The 20,841-nt window shown below is 41.2% G+C and overlaps 1 protein-coding gene across 1 annotated transcript in view; it reads right to left on the bottom strand.

The window, feature by feature from the left end:
• The window catches only part of CFTR (CF transmembrane conductance regulator), a 125,712-nt gene that overhangs the window by 15,117 nt on the left and 89,754 nt on the right, over window positions 1-20,841 (bottom strand). Inside the window, exons 22-23 of the mRNA XM_072146962.1 lie at window positions 15,743-15,982; window positions 14,043-14,198 (exon numbers count right to left, since the gene is read on the bottom strand). Of these exons, the coding sequence (XP_072003063.1) occupies window positions 14,043-14,198; window positions 15,743-15,982 (396 nt within the window). The remainder of the gene's footprint in view (window positions 1-14,042; window positions 14,199-15,742; window positions 15,983-20,841) is intronic.

Below are 20,841 nucleotides of genomic sequence, written 5' to 3'. Positions count from 1 at the left end.
GATTGTCCATTTCATACAAAAAAGTTTGATAAAATTGAAATAAAGTTGAACAATTAAAGTTCGGGTATAAAGCTCACTGTTCAGGTATAAGATGACATGGCGCTATGGGCTGGGCAACTTTAATGTGAGTTGCTCTGACCAGTTATTGGTTGCAGTGCCTGCCCCAAACTGGATATTCCTAAGCTTTAGGACATAGCACATTGCTCCCTAGAATGGTGGTAAATTTATGTTAGGGTTTTTTTTTAGCACAAAGCAAATTTATGATCCAAGCAAGCAGTTTTAAATGTCTTGATTTGCTTTCTTTAATCTTTATTTATTGATGGCAGTGTAAGAAAGTAAAGCGTATCAAATATGACTATTGAGTTGTATCAAAATATGTAGATGAATCTAAATCCTTTTCAGATGGATGTACTGCCCTTGAAGTTTGATATATATATATACTGTACATCACTTGGGCCTTAAGCAGTCATTGTGTTTCTGCCACCCACTGTACTTGCCAAATATGCTGCAGAAAATTGGCTTCAGATGCAGAGAAGAGAACAGGAAAGTTTGTATAATGGTGTTTGCTTTCTATTGATGTTAAAAGTAAACTAATGAATGAACTATTATGTTTTCCGTGTCACAATCTAAAAAAGTTCAACTGAACCAACCAGTCTTGTACACAAACCCGAGAACGATTTACCCACAATGCGAGATGAGCTAAAAATACTTTGTATTACTGTATAAATCCATGATAGAAGAACCTAACTGTTTGTATTGTTCAAACAAAAGGGAAATCAACACAGATTATTATTACATTTGGTTAGGTATATAATGCCAGTTACACTTGCAGAATTGGGCCCTATTCAGACACTGCTGGAGAGCACTTTATGAGCATCATGATATTTTCTGCTCTTGTTTCCTGGCACTCCAGAACTTGTGGAGGCTACATATCTGTGAAAGTTGGCACTACCAATTCTAAAGGGGATAATGCCATTTTTCCATATGTACATATGTCCTTATACCTTGTATAATTCATAATTGTGAATGGCAATTATGTGGAAATATGCAGAAAATAACATCAGTTAAGCAGATTTCCTATACAACTGTAACAAGAGATAAGTGATTTCAAATGAAGGAATTTTAGACCCAAATGTTTAAACTGTCTATTCCACTATCACAGTAATTTGTTGAAAGCATTAGCGAAAATGTAACAAACTTTGTGTGGCAACGTAGGAGATGAAAAAAGTTATTCACTACCATTATATACATTTGCAGGACATGAGTGTCAACATTTAGCTTTTTCTTTGTTGCTAAGTAGCATACGCATAGGTAATAATTCTCTGCCATTATATCAATTTACTGAGAAATAAGTGTAAAGAAAGGCAAATGGTGCAAGAAAAAAGATTCCAGATTGAGAGATTTGCGAGCTAATTGCGCCAGCCTCATGCAGTGGTAGCCGACTGGTCGTGAGGGGGTGATGGGGGGGGGGTGCTGCGTCAAGCGCTAATCTGGAGGGTTCCAGTGTGTGATTAGAGGGGAAGATTGAACAAAAAATTGGGCCTTCTAAATGATGCGCTCTACACGCAAAGGAAACAGAGCAGAGTGGTATGTGAAGGTACAGGCTCTACAGTAGGGAAGGGAAGGGAAGCACCTCAATGGGGAGGGTGCAGCTATTTTGGGGGAAAAAATGACTAGAAGGTTGGAGGAGTGTTTAAACTAGAGACCTGGGGGGAGGGCAACTACACTTGTGCAGGGCAAATAGACAGTGTAGATAGAGTGCTGGGAAGCGTCATAGTCCATGGGAGAGGAAGGGGGGCTGGAATGAGATTGGGGAATAAGAACAAAATGAATAGGGATAGGGAAAACCATATAAAGTGCATGTACTTAAATGCCAGAAGCCTCACAAACAAAATGGAGGAACTGGAACGCTTGATGTTGGAGCGGAAATATGATATAGTGGGTATCAGCGAGACATGGCTGGACAGTAGCTATGAATGGGCTGTTACTTTAGATGGTTATAGTCTTTTTAGAAAGGATCATATAAATAAGAAAGGGGGAGGGGTTTGTTTATATGTGAATTCTTGCCTCAAGCCTGTCTTGCGAGATGACATCAGAAACGCAAATGCAAATGTGGAGTCCCTATGGGTGGAGATAAGAGGAGCATGGTGAAATACTTATCATGGGGGACTTCAATTACACAGATATTGACTGGGGGGCAGAAACCTGCAGGTTCTTGTCAACAACAAAAGACAATTACCTGTCGCAACTAGTCCTGGAGCCAATAAGAGGGGGGGCACTGCTGGACCTTATCCTAACCAACAGACCTGATAGGGTATCAAAACTACAGGTTGGGGGGAACCTGGGTAATAGTGATCATAATATCATTGATTTTGTATTACGCTTTACTAAGAGCATTAGGGAAGGGGCAACCAACACTCTAAATTTCAGGAGGGCAAATTTTCAGCAGCTTAAAGGCATAGACTGGGATAATGTTCTCAAAGACAAAAGCCCCCCCCCCCCAAAAAAAATGGGACTTTTTCTCATATATTCTGAAAAAGTCCTGTGAGAAACACATACCTTATGGGAAAAGCATTAGAGGAACAAAAAAAAGCCAATGTGTCTTGTAAGGAAAGCAACAAGCAAGAAAGTTTAAGGTGCTAAAACGTGAAGGTAGCGATGAGGCATTACAGGATTATAGAGAGAAAAATAAATCCTGTAAAAAGCAGATAAAGGCCGCAAAAATAGAGACTGAGAGAAATATTGCCAGGGAGAGCAAATTATTTTTAAAGTATATAAATGATAAGAAATTAAAAACAGAGAGTGTGGGTCCCCTTGGAAATAACATGGGGGTCATGGTGTAAGGAGATGAGGAAAGGGCCAATCTACTGAATGTCGCCTTCTCAACTGTCTTTATCCTATGTACCGTGATAGACAGACCGTTATTTTTAATATTTGAAGATTCACTGAGGACTGGTTATGTTCCACAGGACTGGCGCGTAGCAAATGTGGTACCTATATACAAAAAAGGATCAAAAAGTGATCCTGGAAATCACAGACCCATGAGTCTAACTTCTGTGGTAGGGAAAATATTTGAGGGGTTTGTTAGAGATGCTATCCTGGAGTATTTCACTGTGCACAACCTTATAACCCAGCGTCAGCATGCGTTTATGAGAGATCGGTCCTGTCAGACTACTCTGATTGGTTTCTACGAGGAGGTAAGTTCAAGACTGGATCTGGGGGACGCTGTGGATGCTGTATATCTGGACTTTTCAAAGGCATTTGACACCGTGCCACATAAAAGGTTGGTATATAAAATGAGACTGCTGGGAATAAGGGAAAATCTGTGTATTTGGGTAAGTAATTGGTTTAGTGATGTTACCAGTGGAGTGCCACAGGGGTCAGTATTGGGGCCACTTCTTTTTAATTTTTTTTATTAATGACCTTGTAGTGGGTTTACACAGTCAAGTTTCAATATTTGCAGATGATACTAAGCTGTGTAAAGTAATAAATACTGAGGTTGATAGTTTAGCATTACAGAGGGATTTGTGGAAGCTTGAGGAGTGGGCAGAGAAATGGTTGATGAGGTTTACTGTAGATAAATGTAAAGTTATGCACTTGGGCCAGGGAAACAAAAAGTATAATTATGTTCTAAACAGTCAATTACTTGGTAAAACTGGAGCTGAAAAGGACTTGGGGGTATTGGTGGATGGTAAACTTAATTTTAGTGACCAGAGCCAGGCGGCTGCTGCTAAAGCAAATAAAATTATGGAATCTATCAAGAGAGGAATAGATTCTCATGATAAAGACATAGTTTTGCCCTTATACAAATCCCTGGTCAGACCACATATGGAATATTGTGTACAGTTTTGGGCACCAGTGTATAAAAAGGATATAGTAGAGCTGGAATGGGTGCAGAGGAGAGCAACCAGGATTATTAGGGGAATGGGGGGATTAGAATACACTGACAGATTACAAAATTTGGGATTATTCAGAAAAAAGCCGACTGAGGGGAGACCTCATTACAATGTACAAATACCTGAACGGACAGTACAAGGATCTCTCCAAAGATCTTTTTATACCTAGGCCTGTGACCAGGACAAGGGGGCATCCTCTACGCCTAGAGGAGAGGCGATTTTACCATCACCATAGACAAAGGTTCTTTACTGTAAGAGCAGTGAGACTATGGAACTCTCTGCCGCAGGAGGTTGTTATGGCCGACTCTATGTACATGTTCAAGAGAGGCCTGGATGCCTTTCTGAAGAGAAAAAATATCACGGGTTATGGGGATAAAACATGTATTTAATTCTTAAAGGTTGGACTTGATGGACTTGTGTCTTTTTCCAGCCTTATATACTATGATACTAAATAGCACACGTTTATTGATAAAGGCTTTAAAAAAGCTTTGCCTTTATCACTAAATGTGAGCTATTTTCCTTCATACAACTCTGCTCTGTTTCCTTTGGGTGTAGAGCGCATCATTTTGAATCCTCAATTTTTTTTTTCTATCATCCTGTCTACTGAGAAATAAGACATTTACATTTTCTGCAGTAAAATAGCAGTCATACACATACACATCAACTAACAACATTTTTAAGCCTTTTTTTAATAGAACTATCTTAGACTCACTGCAGAAGGAGCAACAGTGTCCTCTCCAATACATTGGCCACTAATAGCAGCAGGGTACATTTTACTTCAACTCCTATAAAAGTAGTAGGGTTAGTGGTGATATTTGCAATGACTACTTTAGCCATTACCATCAAGGGCATTGTGCAATTGAAAAAATGGGTTCAAGACATGCTGGTAGGTATTGCATGTACCGTGGTGCCTGCTGTACCCTTTACAGTACAAATCCAGACATGCACTGGCTTGTCCATCATGTTCCAAAGTGTACTAATCTTTTTCAAAATTTTACTTACATTTATTTCTAAGTTGTTATATGCTGAACTGCTTCTAATTCTATTGCTACCACTACCACTTCTTATCCATAATGTTCCATAAAGGGCAGCTGTAGTGCTACCACTACACAACAGGAAATCTTGCCTTGTTCATATTTTGCGTACTGTGCTGGAGATGCTGAGGTCGAAACACTTTACTGAGAAAATGTAACAAATCAGAAGATTTACTCATCTTTATTTGTAACAATGTAGCTATCTCAAGTAATCTCAAGATCGTTACTTTATTTGACTTATCAAAGACAACAGGAATGTAGGTTATTACACAGTTTTACTAAATATATCTGAGCCAAATATCTACCAGAACTGATAAAGATAAATTTAAATATGTTTGTCTGTCTTATATATTCTACAATCATCACGTCCAAATGTTATATATCCATGTTTATATACAGTGTATATATACATATACATACATACATATATACATATATACATACATATATAAAATCATGTTGCTATATGTCTATGGATATATGTATAATAATTTTAAAACATTTTTTGTTTTTAATTTTACATTGGGCACCTAGATCCGGGGATTTTCAAAAACTTAAAGGGGTATTCTCATTTCAGCAAATTGGTGTTATTGTTTCTATAATGAAAAGTTATACAATTTTTAAATATACTAGATCTCTGCTTGCTGTCCTGCTATACGAAGCTTCTATGTTTACTTGCAGTGGACAGAAAACTGACCATGGTCACACAAGTGTGTAGCTCATTCATATGAGAGAATATGCAGAACTGTGTGATATAACAAGCCGTGCACCTGTTTGACCATAGTCAGATTTCTGTCCACTGGAAGTAAAGATAGAAGCTTTCTATAGAATGACAGCAAGCAGAGATCTAGAAACTGTTAGGAATTGATATTGAGAGTATTTTAAAAACTGCATAACTTTTCATTAATAAAAACAATAACAATTATTTACTGAAATGGGAATACCCCTTTAACCATCATGCACTATAAATGAATGGATGACATTATCTAACACATGCCACTGAGGAAGGAAGAGAGAGTCTTCTGAAACACATACAGCCTTATGAGAAGGATCGGCCGATTATCTCTAGAAAACAAACAAGTAGAACCTGCCATTTATAAAACATATCACTGTATAGCTAAAAAACCTACAAAATAAATAATGCTGTCATTCAAGCCATATCAGCTCTTTGAGTTATACTAACTGCTGAAACTATACTGAAACTGTATCAAACTGTTCGTGGCAGGAACCAGGCTTGCCTTTAAAAGACACATTTTGGATTGTGATCTCCTTGGACCTGTAGTGCGCCTCTTGTGGGGAATACACATGTGCTGGAATAACCTTTCTGAACGCATTTTACTGCAACACGCCGTTTGAAAAAACTCCAGGTTGGCAAAAAAGAAGTTCATACAGAGGAAAACACAGTGACCCACATTTATTAAAGCCCATGCATCAGTTTTCTGTCTAACTTTGCACAATCTTTTCACTGATTGCACATGTATTTCTAAAGTGTCCATGACACTATGCCTGACACAACACAAAATTCTGCACTGAAGGGGGTACACTCTGTCGGAGCAGTGCAGGGCGCGTCAACTTCATGAAGAACGTGCACCATAATTCATGAATCTAGCACACTCTACACACTTCACAGGCAAACTGTACCTACAGTAGTGGAGTTTGAAGTTTTTGATAAATGTGGCCCAGTGAGTGTATCCATTTTAAACTCATTAAGCAAGATTTTTTATTCATAATCTTAAACAGGATTAACAGGGCTCCTTTTGAAACTGGACTGGACACATTACAAACCGTTACAAACTGTTAAACTTAACAAGATAATAATACAACAGTGTCTCTACAACAGTGGAGCACATCATAGTTTGGTCTCTCTGAGGTGAATTTTAGAGACTTTTGGTGGCTAGTTTTTGCACCTTATGTATGATCCTGTCTTTTTACTTGTGATACATGTTCAGGTTTTCCTGTTCTGGCAGGTGCAAATTTTGGCTTCTTTTGAGACTTTTTGTTGCAAATGGCTCAAATGTCTCAAATGGACACAAACCACGTGAGGGGGTTATATACAGGAGTGGACACTACTGTTAATTTGAGATTTAACGTGTTGCATTTTTAATGCATTTTGAAACCTATTACAATAGCTGAGGAGAGTTGATTTTCCTAATAACATTACTGTTAATATTTGAATGTACAAAACACATAGTAAACGCAATGTTAACACATGTGTTAATGTGGTGTTTATATTGCGTTTTGTAATGAAATAAGACAATGAAATAAGGCAAATGACCTCTGTTGTAATTAGTTTCAAAATGTATTGAAAACGCAATTAAACAGCTACGTCTGACCTCACCCTTAGAAGTAACCAATTAGAAAAAAAAATTCAAAAATTTTGACAAAAGAAGTTACTGTGCAAAATGTTAAACAGTTAAAGCATGTGAAATAATTCCAATTTACATGTTACAATCGGGTCCATGAAAAAAAAAATCCTTTGCACCTGCCCTGGACCAGGTGCAGAATTGGACCAAAAAATGGCGCAAAACGGCGCAGAAACAGCCCAAAATGGCACAAAATGATACATGAGGCACACTGCACAAAGGTGCAGACAAGGCGTGATTGAAAAAGAACAGAGTTAAAAGTCGCAAAAATGGCAAAAGTCGCTAAAATTTGACAATTTGCCTAGCTGATGATACATGTGCCATGTTACCATATCATGTTACCATATGATTAATCATAACCAGAACTGTATTTGCAAGGACATTTGTGATAAACCATTAAGGTCAATTGTGTTTAGGAACAATGATCATTGTAATTCAAGGACCTATTTGATATGAGATGTTGCAGTCAATTGGAAGATCAAAAAGCTCTTGTATCTTTCTCATCAATGTACACTCTTCACCCCATCTTGGCAGAAAAAAAAAGAATTGTAGATATTTTTGTTCATTTATTAAATAAGAAAAACTGAAATATCACATGGTGATAAATATTCAGACCCTTTGTTCAGCATTGAGTAGAAGCTCCTTTTGAGCTAGTACATCCATGAGTCTTCTTGGGAATGATACAACAAGTTTATTACACTTGAATTTGGGGATCCTCTGTCATTCTTTTTTTGATTAGCATATTTTTATTGAGATTTTTTCAGTTTTTAAAGACTAAACAAACATTCATAAATTCAAGAACCCCGAACCCAAAACCAGAGCACATTAAAAAATGATCAATATGTCCATTGTTACAGCATTCCTCATTGTAGATCAATAAAGATCATTTCCATGGGATGGTAACGGAGCATTCCATAGGCTCTCAAAATTGTTAATATACACACCCCATGATTAAAATGTAATGGAGTCCAGCCTAGGCATCCTATGTAAATCATAATATGTAAAATCAAATGAGACCAAGTCGGTAGCGGTTAGCTCTCTAGAAGATAAACCAGAGTCCATCCATGGAAACTATTTTTTTTTCCAATTTCTTCAAGGCCCCACATTTGTGAAAGATCCTTTCTCCAACAGGATTAGAAAATTATCCTTATCAATAAATTCTGAACTAGTCGGATAGACTGGATCCAGCTAGTGTTGGGCAATTAGTTTACACGTTTTAGCCGCTGTGGTCGTGGTCGCCATGGTCGGTAGGTCCTCCACATATCCCAACACACAAACAAAGGGAGAAAGCACAATCTGTACTAAATATACATTATTAACTATATCTACCACCACCATCCAGAAACCCTCTAATCCCTCAGATCATGTGGAGCAAATCTGCCCTATCAACATGACAACAAGGGCAGTCTAACATACATTTGGAGGTTCTATAAACTCTGTGGAGCAGGTACAGAACTGATAGCGTGTGAACTTCACTTAGAGAGAGGGAAATAACTCTTTCTAAGATTTCTTTCCACTGATCTTCCTCTATAGGTCCTATATCCCCCTCCCAACATTCCCTACTCCTATTAGGAAATCCATCCAAAATAAGGTCTAGTGAATACTGATACACTAAAGAAATAATAATAATAATAATAATAATAGGAATCGAATCTCTTTTCATTAATGCAAATAATTTATTATTGGATATAGCATTTTCCTCCGTTTGATAATCTGATCTAAAAGCATGTTGGATTTGAAGGAATCAAAAAGATTCACTAGAGGTAAATTCAAATTTAGGCTGCAGCTGCTGAAATGTTTTTAGCCCATCAAATGAAAGGAGGGCTGCCACTTTTCGAGCCCCCTTTTGCTTCCACCTATGGACTCATTCAAGGAGAAGAACAATTGGGAGTTGAGGGTTATCCCACAGTGGGGAGTATTGTGAAAATTCCTGAATTCCCTGCATATCTCTGAATTTCTGCCAAACCTTGTGAAGCAGATATATGTAGGATATGAGGATTCCTAAGTAGACATAACCACTGGGAGAGAACGCCTGGCATCAGACAGAAAAAGCAAAGCATTGGCGGCGTACAACGCCACCTTTTCTACCTGTGCCCCTCTGTGGAATCATCTGACTGCCTCACAATGTCAAATAGCTGTGGCCAGAGGCTCTGTAGCCAAGGCAAAGAGCAGGGGAGCTGTATGCCCCTGCCCAACGCCAGCGGCAGCAACAATCAGCAACGTTCTTTAATACGTATTGTCACCATTGGGGCACTGTAAAGAAGCCACACACAGGTGGAGAACTGTTTGCCCAGGCCAAACCTATCCAGCACACCCCAGAGATGAAGTCATTCAACACAATTGAATGCTTTAGAAGCATTTAGCGAGCAAATTACCCTGTCTCCTGGGTTATCTACCATGAGCTGCAGGTTGAGATACAATCTGTGGACATTAATGGCTGTGGAGCGATTGGACTGTGGACCGATCTGGATGTATGATAGAGGATATAAACGATGAGAGTCTTTGTGAAATCCTCTGTCATGCTTCTTTGCAGATCCTCTCCAGTTCCCTCGGGTTGGATGGTGAACATTGGTGGACAGCCATCTTCAAGTCTCTCCACAGATGCTCAATTGGGTTTCAGTAAGGGGTCTGACTGGGCCAGACAAGAGCGGTCACAAAGTTGTTCTGAAGCCACTGCTCTGTTATTTTAGCTGTGTTCTTAGGTGCATTATTTTGTTGGAAGGTGAACCGTTGGCCTGGTCTGAGGTCCAGAGCACTCTGGAAGAGGATCCAGGATGTCTTTGTACTTGGCCGCATTCATCTTTCCTTCAATTGCAACCAGTCGTCCTGTCCCTGCAGCTGAAAAACATGATGCTACCACCACCATGCTTCACTTTTGGGATTGCATTTGGCAGGTGATGAGCAATGCCTGGTTTTCCTCACACATACCTCTTAAAATTAACACCAAAAATGTAATCTTATTTCTCATGCCAGTCTGTGAGTGCTTCATGTGTTCATGTGTCAAACTGTATGCAGGCTTTCATATGTCTTGCACTGAGGAGAGGCTTCCTTCGGCACACTCTGCCATAAAGCCCCAAGCAGGTGCAGTGATTGTCGACTTTGTGGAACTTTTTCCCATCTCTCTACTGCATCTCTGGAACTCAGCCACAGTAATCTTGAGGTTCTTCTTTACCTCTCTCACCAAGGATCTTCTCCCACGAATGCTTAGTTTGGCTGGATGGCCAGGTCAAGGAAGAGTTGTGGTCATCTCAAACTTCTTCCATTTAAGGAATATGGAGGCCACTGTGCTCTTAGGAACTTTGAGTGCTTTAGAAATTATTTTGTAACCTTGGCCAGACCTGTGCCTTGCCACAATTGCATCTCTGAGCTTCATGGGAAGTTCCTTAGACCTCATGATTCTCATGTGCTCTAACATGAACTGTGAGCTGTGAGATCTTTTACAGACAAATGTGTGCCTTTGCTTATCAAGTCCAATCAGTTTCAATAAACACAGCAGTGTCACAGCAAATGGTCTAAATACTTCTGACCCTGCAATATTTTTTGTTGTCTAATAAATTAGCAAAATATCTACATTTCATGTTTTTTTTCTGACAAGATGGTGTGCAGAATGTACATTAAAGGGAACCTACGACCACGGTGGCAGATGGATCTATAGGACGTGATCATAACCCTTTTAAGGGCTAATGCTTACGTCCCCACAATTTTTTAATAACTTTTATTCCCCTAATATGTAAATATTCTAAAGACACTACTGGGGCATGGAGTAGCCGGAGCTGAGGCTACACGGCACGGCTACTCTACGCCCCAGTAGCCTCTTTGATCCTCAGACCCAAAATCATGGGTGCACAGCTCCTCGTAGCTGCGCCCTTGTCTGAGAAACCTGCCGTCTGCGCATGCACAGAACAGCAGGCCCACGTCTGTGCAGCTCCAGCTTCGAAGCAGTGACTGCATAGTAAATGTGGTACCAATATACAAAAATGGATCAAGAAGCGACCCTGGAAACTACATACCTGTGAGTATAACTTCTGTGGTGGGGAAAATATTTGAGTGGTTTGTTAGAGATGCTATCCTGGAGTATCTCACTGTACATAACCTTATAACCCAGCATCAGCATGGGTTTATGAGAGATCGGTCCTGTAGGACTAATCTGATTTATGGAAGCTTGAGGAGTGGGCAAAGAAATTGTTGATGAGGTTTAATGTAGATATATGTAAATTTATGCACTTGGGCCATAGAAACAAAAAGTATAATTGTTCTAAACAGTCAATTACTTGGTAAAACCGGAGCTGAAAAGTACTTGGGGGTATTGGTGGATGGTAAACTTAATTTTAGTGACCAGAGCCAGATGGCTTCTGCTAAAGCTAATAAAATCATGGGATGTATCAAATCATGATTTGATTCTAATGATAAAGACATAGTTTTGCCCTTATACAAATCCCTGGTCAGACCACACTTGGAATATTGTGTACAGTTTTGGGCACCAGTGTATAAAAAGGACATAGTAGAACTGGAACGGGTGCAGAGGAGAGCAACCAAGATAATCAGGGGAATGGGGGGGGACTAGAATACAATGACAGAATACAAAATTTGGGATTATTCAGTTTAGAAAAAAGACGACTGAGGGGAGACCTCATTACAGTGTACAAATACCTGAATGGACAGATCTTTTTATACCTAGGCCTGTAACCAGGACAAGGGGGCATCCTCTACGCCTAGAGGAGAGGCGATTCTACCATCAACATAGACAAAGGCTCTTTACTGTAAGAGCAGTGAGACTATGGAACTCTCTGCCGCAGGAGGTTGTTATGGCCGACTCTATGTACATGTTCAAGAGAGGCCTGGATGCCTTTCTGGAGAGAAAAAATATCATGGGTTTTGGGGATAAAACATTTATTTTATTCTTAAAGGTTGGACTTGAAGGACTAGTGTCTTTTTCCGGCCTTATTTACTATGAAACTATATAACTGGTGAATATTTTTTTTGTGATATACTATGAGTTATTGTCATTTTTATTGTATTCACTGGTAAATAAAATGTAAGGATTATTAATAGTCACATAGAATTAATTAATGTGGTTGCTCATACACATTTTATAACCCAAATTATTTTAATTCACAGAGTCATAATAACCGGGACACATGGAAAAAGAACTGAACACGCTTACTGAAATGCTGTTAATACTTTGTAAAAATAAGCCTTTGTTGGAGGAGCTTCAAAGCACCTCCTGTATGGATAAACCAGTCAAATGCATTGGTCAGGTGAGATTTTGGTTCCATTCTTCTATTGTCTTGCTAAAATGTACTCCCTCTTTTCATCTTTATCATCCTGGTAGATGGCAACATATTTTCATCAAGAATGTCTCATTAAATTTGACCATTCATCCTACTTTATACAACCAGTTAACACCTGAGTTCAAAGTTAATTTTCTTGATGATGACACCAGGCTGGGCTATGAAAGAAACATGATCTAGAAGCTGCAGTTTTCCTTTAAGGAACCTCACTTTCTTCATGTGTTTAATATTTTTTCCTGCATCATTTCTTATTATTGCACAAAACTGGACATATGGACATATATGGCTATAGCACCTTTAAAAAATTAAGTTTTCAATAATTTTTTCACCGGCTGTTTAACCTCACCTCATTGGGTGTGATTTAGTGACATAAATAGATGAAGCTGCTGTATCTCATGTGACTATGTAAAGGAATTATCCAGTTTCAGTAAATATATGTTATTGAGGACAACAAGGCATGTATGAAGCCCTATTTACGCCAATTTTGCTGGCATTCTGGCCCGCACACCTCTCTGGGTGGGATGGGTGGGGAGCAGGGCCATTGTTACTTCAGTCCTAATATATTTTGTCTTTGTTTGTAAATTGAAAAGTTATACAATTTTCCAATAAACTTTCTGCATCAATTTCTCCTTTTTCTAGATCTCTGTTTGCTGCTATTTGGGGGTAAGTTTTATTGTTTACTTTCAGTGGATAGAAATCAGAAGCTACAGTAAATGCTTTAGAGGTTTTCATGTTCTATGCAGGGGATATATGCAGGGGATATGCCCATATAGGATCATGGTGATGCATTAGGAACCGGTTTTATGCAGAAAACCAGGCATTTCTCTGCTAGATGTTTTAAAAGTTTATTTTCATGACTGGGGAAATACATTGCTCAGACAGATTATTTGCAGCTGAATCTTTCAGCTAATGTGACTTTTGATGCTGCTAATAAACAACGCAACCCCTGTTTATCAGAAAAGAAAAGTCATTCCATTGCGTATATGCTTCCCTGCTGTGTAGGACGATAAATTTACATTATTGGGTTTACTTCTGCAGCACAACAAACAAACTGTATTGTGATGTCTGGGTTGCTTTAACCCTTAACTGTAATCTCCATCTACACACTAGCAGTAAGAGGTAAAGAAAGATCAGAATTATATAAGTGTTTCTTGACTATGGAAGGCAGATAAGAACCAAAGACATAAAAGGTGGATCCTATCTTCACTAGACATGCAAATTAGCTGAGAAGAGTCGCACAGTCCAATTCTTGACTGGAACTGGTAGTATAGCACATTATGACACCATATGACAACATAAAACTAGAATTTGTAACATAATAGAAGATAGAAGAAAGAATAAAAAGGATTTGCCATACCCTACCTGAGGGTTCTAGCACACTCATAACACAGCAAATACTGTAAACATAAGAGACGTAAGAGATGCAAGAGATGTAGCAATATCATAATATAAACATACCTGTGGAATGACTCCGAAAGCTTTTCTCCATTTCTGAAGAGGTAATGTCTGCCAAGATACCCCATCAATCAGAATTTCCCCTTGAGTTGACAGTAGTCTTAAAAAGGCAGACAACAAGGTGCTTTTTCCTGACCCAGTTCTTCCCAATAAACCAACCTGGAATGTAAGGAATTTAAGATATGAATGTAAAGCATGTGTTGTAAGGAGAGCTATACCATTTAAAGTGTAAAGTAAGGTAAAGGTAAGCTATATGTGCTCAGACAGAAAGATCAAATGCACCTGAACCGGGAGAGTAGTTCCATTGATTGAAATAGGAATCCAACACTCTAAAAATTGCCTAAGGCAGTGATGGGCAACCTTTTGAGCTTGGTGTGTCAAAATTCGCCAAAAAACCGAGCATAACTCGGGTGGTGTGTCACCTTGACAAAAAAAACATAATTTTGTGATATTTATAGTTTTAAATAACAAATATGTATAATTATTTAACTTCTAGGGTACTTTAACCCTAGGTTGTGTGATTGATCCTACCATGTACTACAGTCTGGCAGTATATGGGGATTTTCCACATCATCTATTCATTACAATGTGCTGGACAATCTCTCAGCCTCCCGGCTACTGCACCTGGCCGTGTAGGAGCCGAGGATGAAACTTAACTCTCCGGCGGCCGCGTGTCACTGAAAATGGCTATGCTTGTCAGCACTGACACGCGTGTCATAGGTTGGCCATCACTGGCCTAAGGCGTAGACTGGCGGTTAAATTAAAGATAGTTATGTAAAATAGTTAATCTTTTGTAAAAAATGAAAAAATTAAATATATAATAATCTGTTTTCTTCTAATGAATGACTGCAGTAGTCTAGTGACCTATTACTGGCTTTTATTACTCAGCTAAAGGATTTACAGTATAAATGACAAATCCCTTCTTTATTGCTTTTTAGCAATGTAAGATTATTCAGCAGAAGCTGGTGGAATTAGAAGGCACGTACTCCAATGAAAAACATAAAATGGAAATATATTGGGTTTAATCCAAGATTTTAACTCCAGAATGTGGACTTTCATCGACCTATCCATAGGATAAGTGATAAGTGTCTATAGGTTGGGGGTCCCCCCACCATTCACAATAATGGGAGTCCTTCTCTTGAAGGGAGGGATGATGTACATATGCAGTGCCAGCCGTTCAGAGACTACAGAAAAAAGCTCTGCACTCTCTTCATCAGTTCTATAGATTTTAAGAGTAACAATGTAACCATCACTTCTGTTCAGATGTGCCAATCCCTTGAAGCAAAAGTATTTATCTCATAGAACATGAATTTGCAAATAATAATACTAATAATTCTTTTATTTATATAGCGCCAACATATTCCACATCGCTGCACAGAGCTTGTCAAATCAGTCCCGTGATAGAGAGAGAGAGAGATAGATAGAGAGAGAGAATACAAATTCTTTGCAGATGTTGACCTGGATGAGACTTGAACTCAGGACCCCAGTGCTCCAAGGATGTGGTGCCAAACACTGAACCACCAAGCTGAATCAACTCTATATCTGTCATTCTGTTTGACGGAGGTTTGAATACATTTGAAAAACCTAAAGACTTCATCTGGACATATGTGGCCTTGTTACATGCATATGTGTAAAACGGTAAAATGGCCTGACAATATTACAATATTGTATCAAATACATATTTCAATTTTTATTGATCTTACCCTTTGACCAGGGCTTATTGAAAATGAAACGTTCTCCAAAACTGCATGGCCTCCTTCCACATACTTTGCAGACAGGTCTTTAACACTCATCTGCCCCCCAGAAGGCCAGTCTGGATCTTTCTTTGTGTATTCATTCTCAATGATAAGAACCTCTGACAAATCATCCATTTTATTCTTTTTGCTTGAAATATCTTCTCTGGGAAGATCAATAAATTTAAATATTCTGCTGACTGAACGCATCTAAAAAAAAGAAAAGAAAATATCCCTTCACTTGTTCACAATACACAAATACAGATATGAAATACATTTTATCATATACAGAATGATGACCACCCAAAAATTCCTACCCCTCTAAGATACGCCATGCTATGCACACATAGGTAACAAGTAGAGATGAGCGAGCACTAAAATGCTCGGGTACTCGTTATTCGAGACGAACTTTTCCCGATGCTCGAGTGCTCGTCTCGAATAACGAGCCCCATTGAAGTCAATGAGAGACTCGAGCATTTTTCAAGGGGACCAAGGCTCTGCACAGGGAAGCTTGGCCAAACACCTGGGAACCTCAGAAAAGGATGGAAACACCACGGAAATGGACAGGAAACAGCAGGGGCAGCATGCATGGATGCCTCTGAGGCTGCATAATCGCACCATTATGCCAAAATTATGGGCAACAGCATGGCCATGACAGAGTGACCGAATGAGGCTAGATAGCATCTAAAACATCCAATAATTGACCCTGACACTATAGGGGACAGCATGCAGAGGCAGCGGCAGCAGTGGCAGGCTAGAGAGTCTCATGGCGACATACCCTAAATAGACTCAGGTTTCACCAAAGGAGGTGAAATGATTTCCTATGTGAACAAAAGGTTGCCGGTATATTTAGTCGATAACACAGCATGGTGGCGACATAGTGACCAAGTTCCATAACGTATCTGGTGAAACACCCTAAAAATGAGCCTGACACAGCTCTTTTGATAAGGGGACAACATGTGGAGGCAGCCATGGAGACAACTTCCATGATTAAGAGCGACAGTATGGGGCATTCATATTGCGCTGCTATGATTGCAACTTCAGGTCTCCAGCATGGCGGCGACAGATGGGCCGAGTTCCACTATGTATCTGGTGAAACACCTGAAAATTCTGCCTGACACAGCTCGTTTGATAAGGGGATGATGTGCTGCATATCCTCTCGTGCTCCAGCGTCTGGGGAATAGAGAGTTGAAATGAGACATTGGTGGACGCTGTGGAGGATCGTGGAGGCAAAATGGACAGAAAACAGCAGGGGCAGCATGCATGGATGCCTCTGAGGCTGCCTAATCTTGAGATGGAGCTGGCGGTCCACTGCCAGGCGAGATTTCGCCTGTCCAAGCCCCTGTCTCTCGGCTCCTCCCCACCCAAAATGGGCCTGGGGGCCAGAAGCGTTTACTTTGAAAAAATTATAATTTTCAAAGCAGGCCGGGTCGTTTGAATATTTCACCTAGGAATAATGGAATAGCATAGTGGATCTATTTTTAATTGTTTTTACGGAAATGGTTCCATGATTAAGAGCGACAGTATGGGGCATCCATATTGCGCTGCTATGATTGCAACTTCAGGTCTCCAGCATGGCGGCGACAGATGGGCCGCGTTCCACTATGTATCTGGTGAAACACCTGAAAATTCTGCCTGACACAGCTCGTTTGATAAGGGGACGATGTATGGAGGCAGTGAACTAGTAGTTGATTAAAGGTGCTGCAGTTAAAACTATGTTAGTTGGATCTTGAGATGGAGCTGGCGCTCCGCTGCCAGGCGAGCTTTCGCCAATCCAAGCCCCTGTCTCTAGGCTACTCCCCAAACAGCACTTCTAAGAACCTTTTGTATAAGATCAAGTGTAGTAGCGTTCTTATAAGTTTAGGATATGGCGGGTGAGGGGAATGTAAACAGATGCGCAAGAAGCGCTGAAATAATATTGGTAAATGATAAAAGTTTGCCAGTATATTTTGTGGATTACACAGCAGGGTGGCGACAAAGTTAACAAGTTTGATGTGGAAGCCATGAAAACAACCCAAAATTCTGCCCGACACAGCTCGTTTGATAAGGGGACGATGTATGGAGGCAGTGAACTAGTAGTAGATTAAAGGTGCTGCAGTTAAAACTATGTTAGTCGGATCTTGAGATGGAACTGGCGCTCCGCTGCCAGGCGAGCTTTCGCCAATCCAAGCCCCTGTCTCTAGGCTACTCCCCAAACAGCACTTCTAAGAACCTTTTGTATAAGATCAAGTGTAGTAGCGTTCTTATAAGTTTGGGATATGGCGGGTGAGCGGAATGTAAACAGATGCGCAAGAAGCGCTGAAATAATATCGGTAAATGATAAAAGTTTGCCAGTATATTTTGTGGATTACACAGCAAGGTGGCGACAAAGTTAACAAGTTTGATGTGGAATGCCCTGTAATAGCTCTTGGGCGGTGTGCCTTTTATCGCCTAGGCTCAGCAGTTTGAGCACCGCCTGCTGCTGTGCCTAGAGCTAGCGACTGATGGCGCCATGCCCACGGATGGTAGTTCGGAGGAGGAGGTGGAGGAGGGGTGGGAGGAGGAGGAGGCATAGTAGGCCTGAAAGACCTGGACCGAGGTAGGCCCCGCAATCTTCGGCGTCGGCAGTATATGACCAGCCGCAGGGTCAGACTCGGTCCCAGCCTCCACCAAGTTAACCCAATGTGCCGTCAGCGATATATAGTGGCCCTGCCCGGCAGCACTCGTCCACGTGTCCGTGGTCAGGTGGACCTTGTCAGAAACGGCGTTGGTCAGGGCACGGAGGATGTTGTCTGACACGTGCTGGTGCAGGGCTGGGACGGCACATCGGGAAAAGTAGTGGCGGCTGGGGACCGAATACCGAGGGGCGGCCGCCGCCATGAGGTTGCGAAAGGCCTCGGTCTCTACTAGCCTATAGGGCAGCATCTCCAGGCTAAGCAATCTGGAGATGTGGACATTAAGGGCTTGGGCGTGCGGGTGGGTTGCACTATATTTCCTTTTCCGCTCCAGCGTCTGGGGTATGGAGAGCTGAACGCTGGTGGATGCTGTGGAGGATCGTGGAGGCGACGATGGGGTTTTTGTGCCAGGGTCCTGGGCAGGGGGCTGACTATCAGCTGACACATTGGAAGGAGCAGTGGTGTGCACGGCCGGAGGTGAACGGGCTTGGTGCCACTGAGTGGGGTGTTTAGCATTCATATGCCTGCGCATACTGGTGGTAGTTAAGCTAGTAGTGGTGGAACCCCTGCTGATCCTGGTTTGGCAAAGGTTGCACACCACAGTTCGTCGGTCATCCGGTCCTTAAAGAACCTCCAGACTTCTGAAAATCTAGCCCTCGCCGCGGGAGCCCTCGCCACGGGAGCTTCACTACGTGACACATTTGGCGCTGATGCACCTGCTCTGGACCTGCCTCTCCGTCTGGCCCCACCACTGCCTCTTCCAACCTGTTCTGGTCGAGGACTCTCCTCCGTCTCAGAAGCACTGTGTTCACCCGGCCTCTCAACCCAGCTTGGGTCTGTCACCTCATCATCCTCCGATCCCTCAGTCTGCTCCCCCCTCGGACTTCCTGCCCTGACAACAACTTCACCACTGTCTGACAACCGTGTCTCCTCATCGTCGGACACCTCTTTACACACTTCTTCCACTACGTCAAGAAGGTCATCATCACCCACAGACTGCGACTGGTGGAAAACCTGGGCATCGGAAAATTGCTCAGCAGCAACCGGACAAGTGGTTTGTGACTGTGGGAAGGGTCCAGAAAACAGTTCCTCAGAGTATGCCGGTTCAAATGCCAAATTTTCCTGGGAGGGGGCAGACTGGGGGGGAGGAGGCTGAGGTGCAGGAGCTGGAGGAGTGCCGATTTCGGTGACATGGGTGGACTGCGTGGAAGACTGACTGGTGGACAAATTGCTCGAAGCATTGTCGGCAATCCACGACATCACCTGTTCGCACTGTTCTGGCCTCAACAGTGCTCTACCACAAGTCCCAGTAACTTCAGACATGAACCTAGGGAGTGTAGCTCTGCGGCGTTCCCCTGCTCCCTCATCAGCAGGTGGTGTCTCACCCCGCCCAGGACCACGGCCTCTGACCCCTGCAGTAGTTGGACGCCCACGTCCCCGCCCTCGTCCTCTACCCCTAGCCCTCGGGTTAAACATTTTGAAAATGAAAGTTATAACTTTAATTTTTTTTTTACTTTTTTTTGTGTTTTTTTTTTGTGTTTTTTAGTTTTTAAAACCAAATGATGCTATCCTATTGCTATGGCTATTTTCTAGCCAACTATGAAAGCACACTGCTATGCCAGATGAGATGACGCTGAGTTATGAAAAAATAAACGTAAAATAAAAAGTAAATGGCAGACTGTGCCTAATTTCAATCCAACCCCTAATAAATTGTCCCACTTCGTTCTTTGCGATGGATATGTGCGTCACTAAGCGCTAAACACAACGGTCGCAAGTCTCACTGCAAATTCCTCACAATATGGTAGTAGATGCACTACAGCAAGGCCAGCCACCAGCAGATCAACCAGAAATAAAATATATAACGCTATTGTAGGCCTAAGTAAGCCGTTTGGATTCTCCTATGGCTATTTTCTAGCCAAGTATGAAAGCACACTGCTATGCCAGATGAGATGATGACGCTGAGTTATGAAAAAATAAACGTAAAATAAAAAGTAAGTGGCAGACTGTGCCTAATTGAAATCCAACCCCTAATAAATTGTCCCACTTCGGTCTTTGCGATGGATATGTGCGTCACTAAGCGCTAAACACAACGGTCGCAAGTCTCACTGCAAATTCCTCACAATATGGTAGTAGATGCACTACAGCAAGGCCAGCCACCAGCAGATCAACCAGAAATAAAATATATAACGCTATTGTTGGCCTAAGTAAGCCGTTTGGATTCTCCTATGGCTATTTTCTAGCCAAGTATGAAAGCACACTGCTATGCAAGATGAGATGATGACGCTGAGTTATGAAAAAATAAACGTAAAATAAAAAGTAAATGGCAGACTGTGCCTAATTGAAATCCAACCCCTAATAAATTGTCCCACTTCGGTCTTTGCGATGGATATGTACGTCACTAAGCGCTAAACACAA

Source organism: Engystomops pustulosus, chromosome 4, assembly GCF_040894005.1.
Source record: "Engystomops pustulosus chromosome 4, aEngPut4.maternal, whole genome shotgun sequence".
In the NCBI taxonomy this organism is placed as follows: domain Eukaryota; kingdom Metazoa; phylum Chordata; class Amphibia; order Anura; family Leptodactylidae; genus Engystomops; species Engystomops pustulosus.
This window is presented reverse-complemented; position numbering and strand designations above follow the sequence as displayed.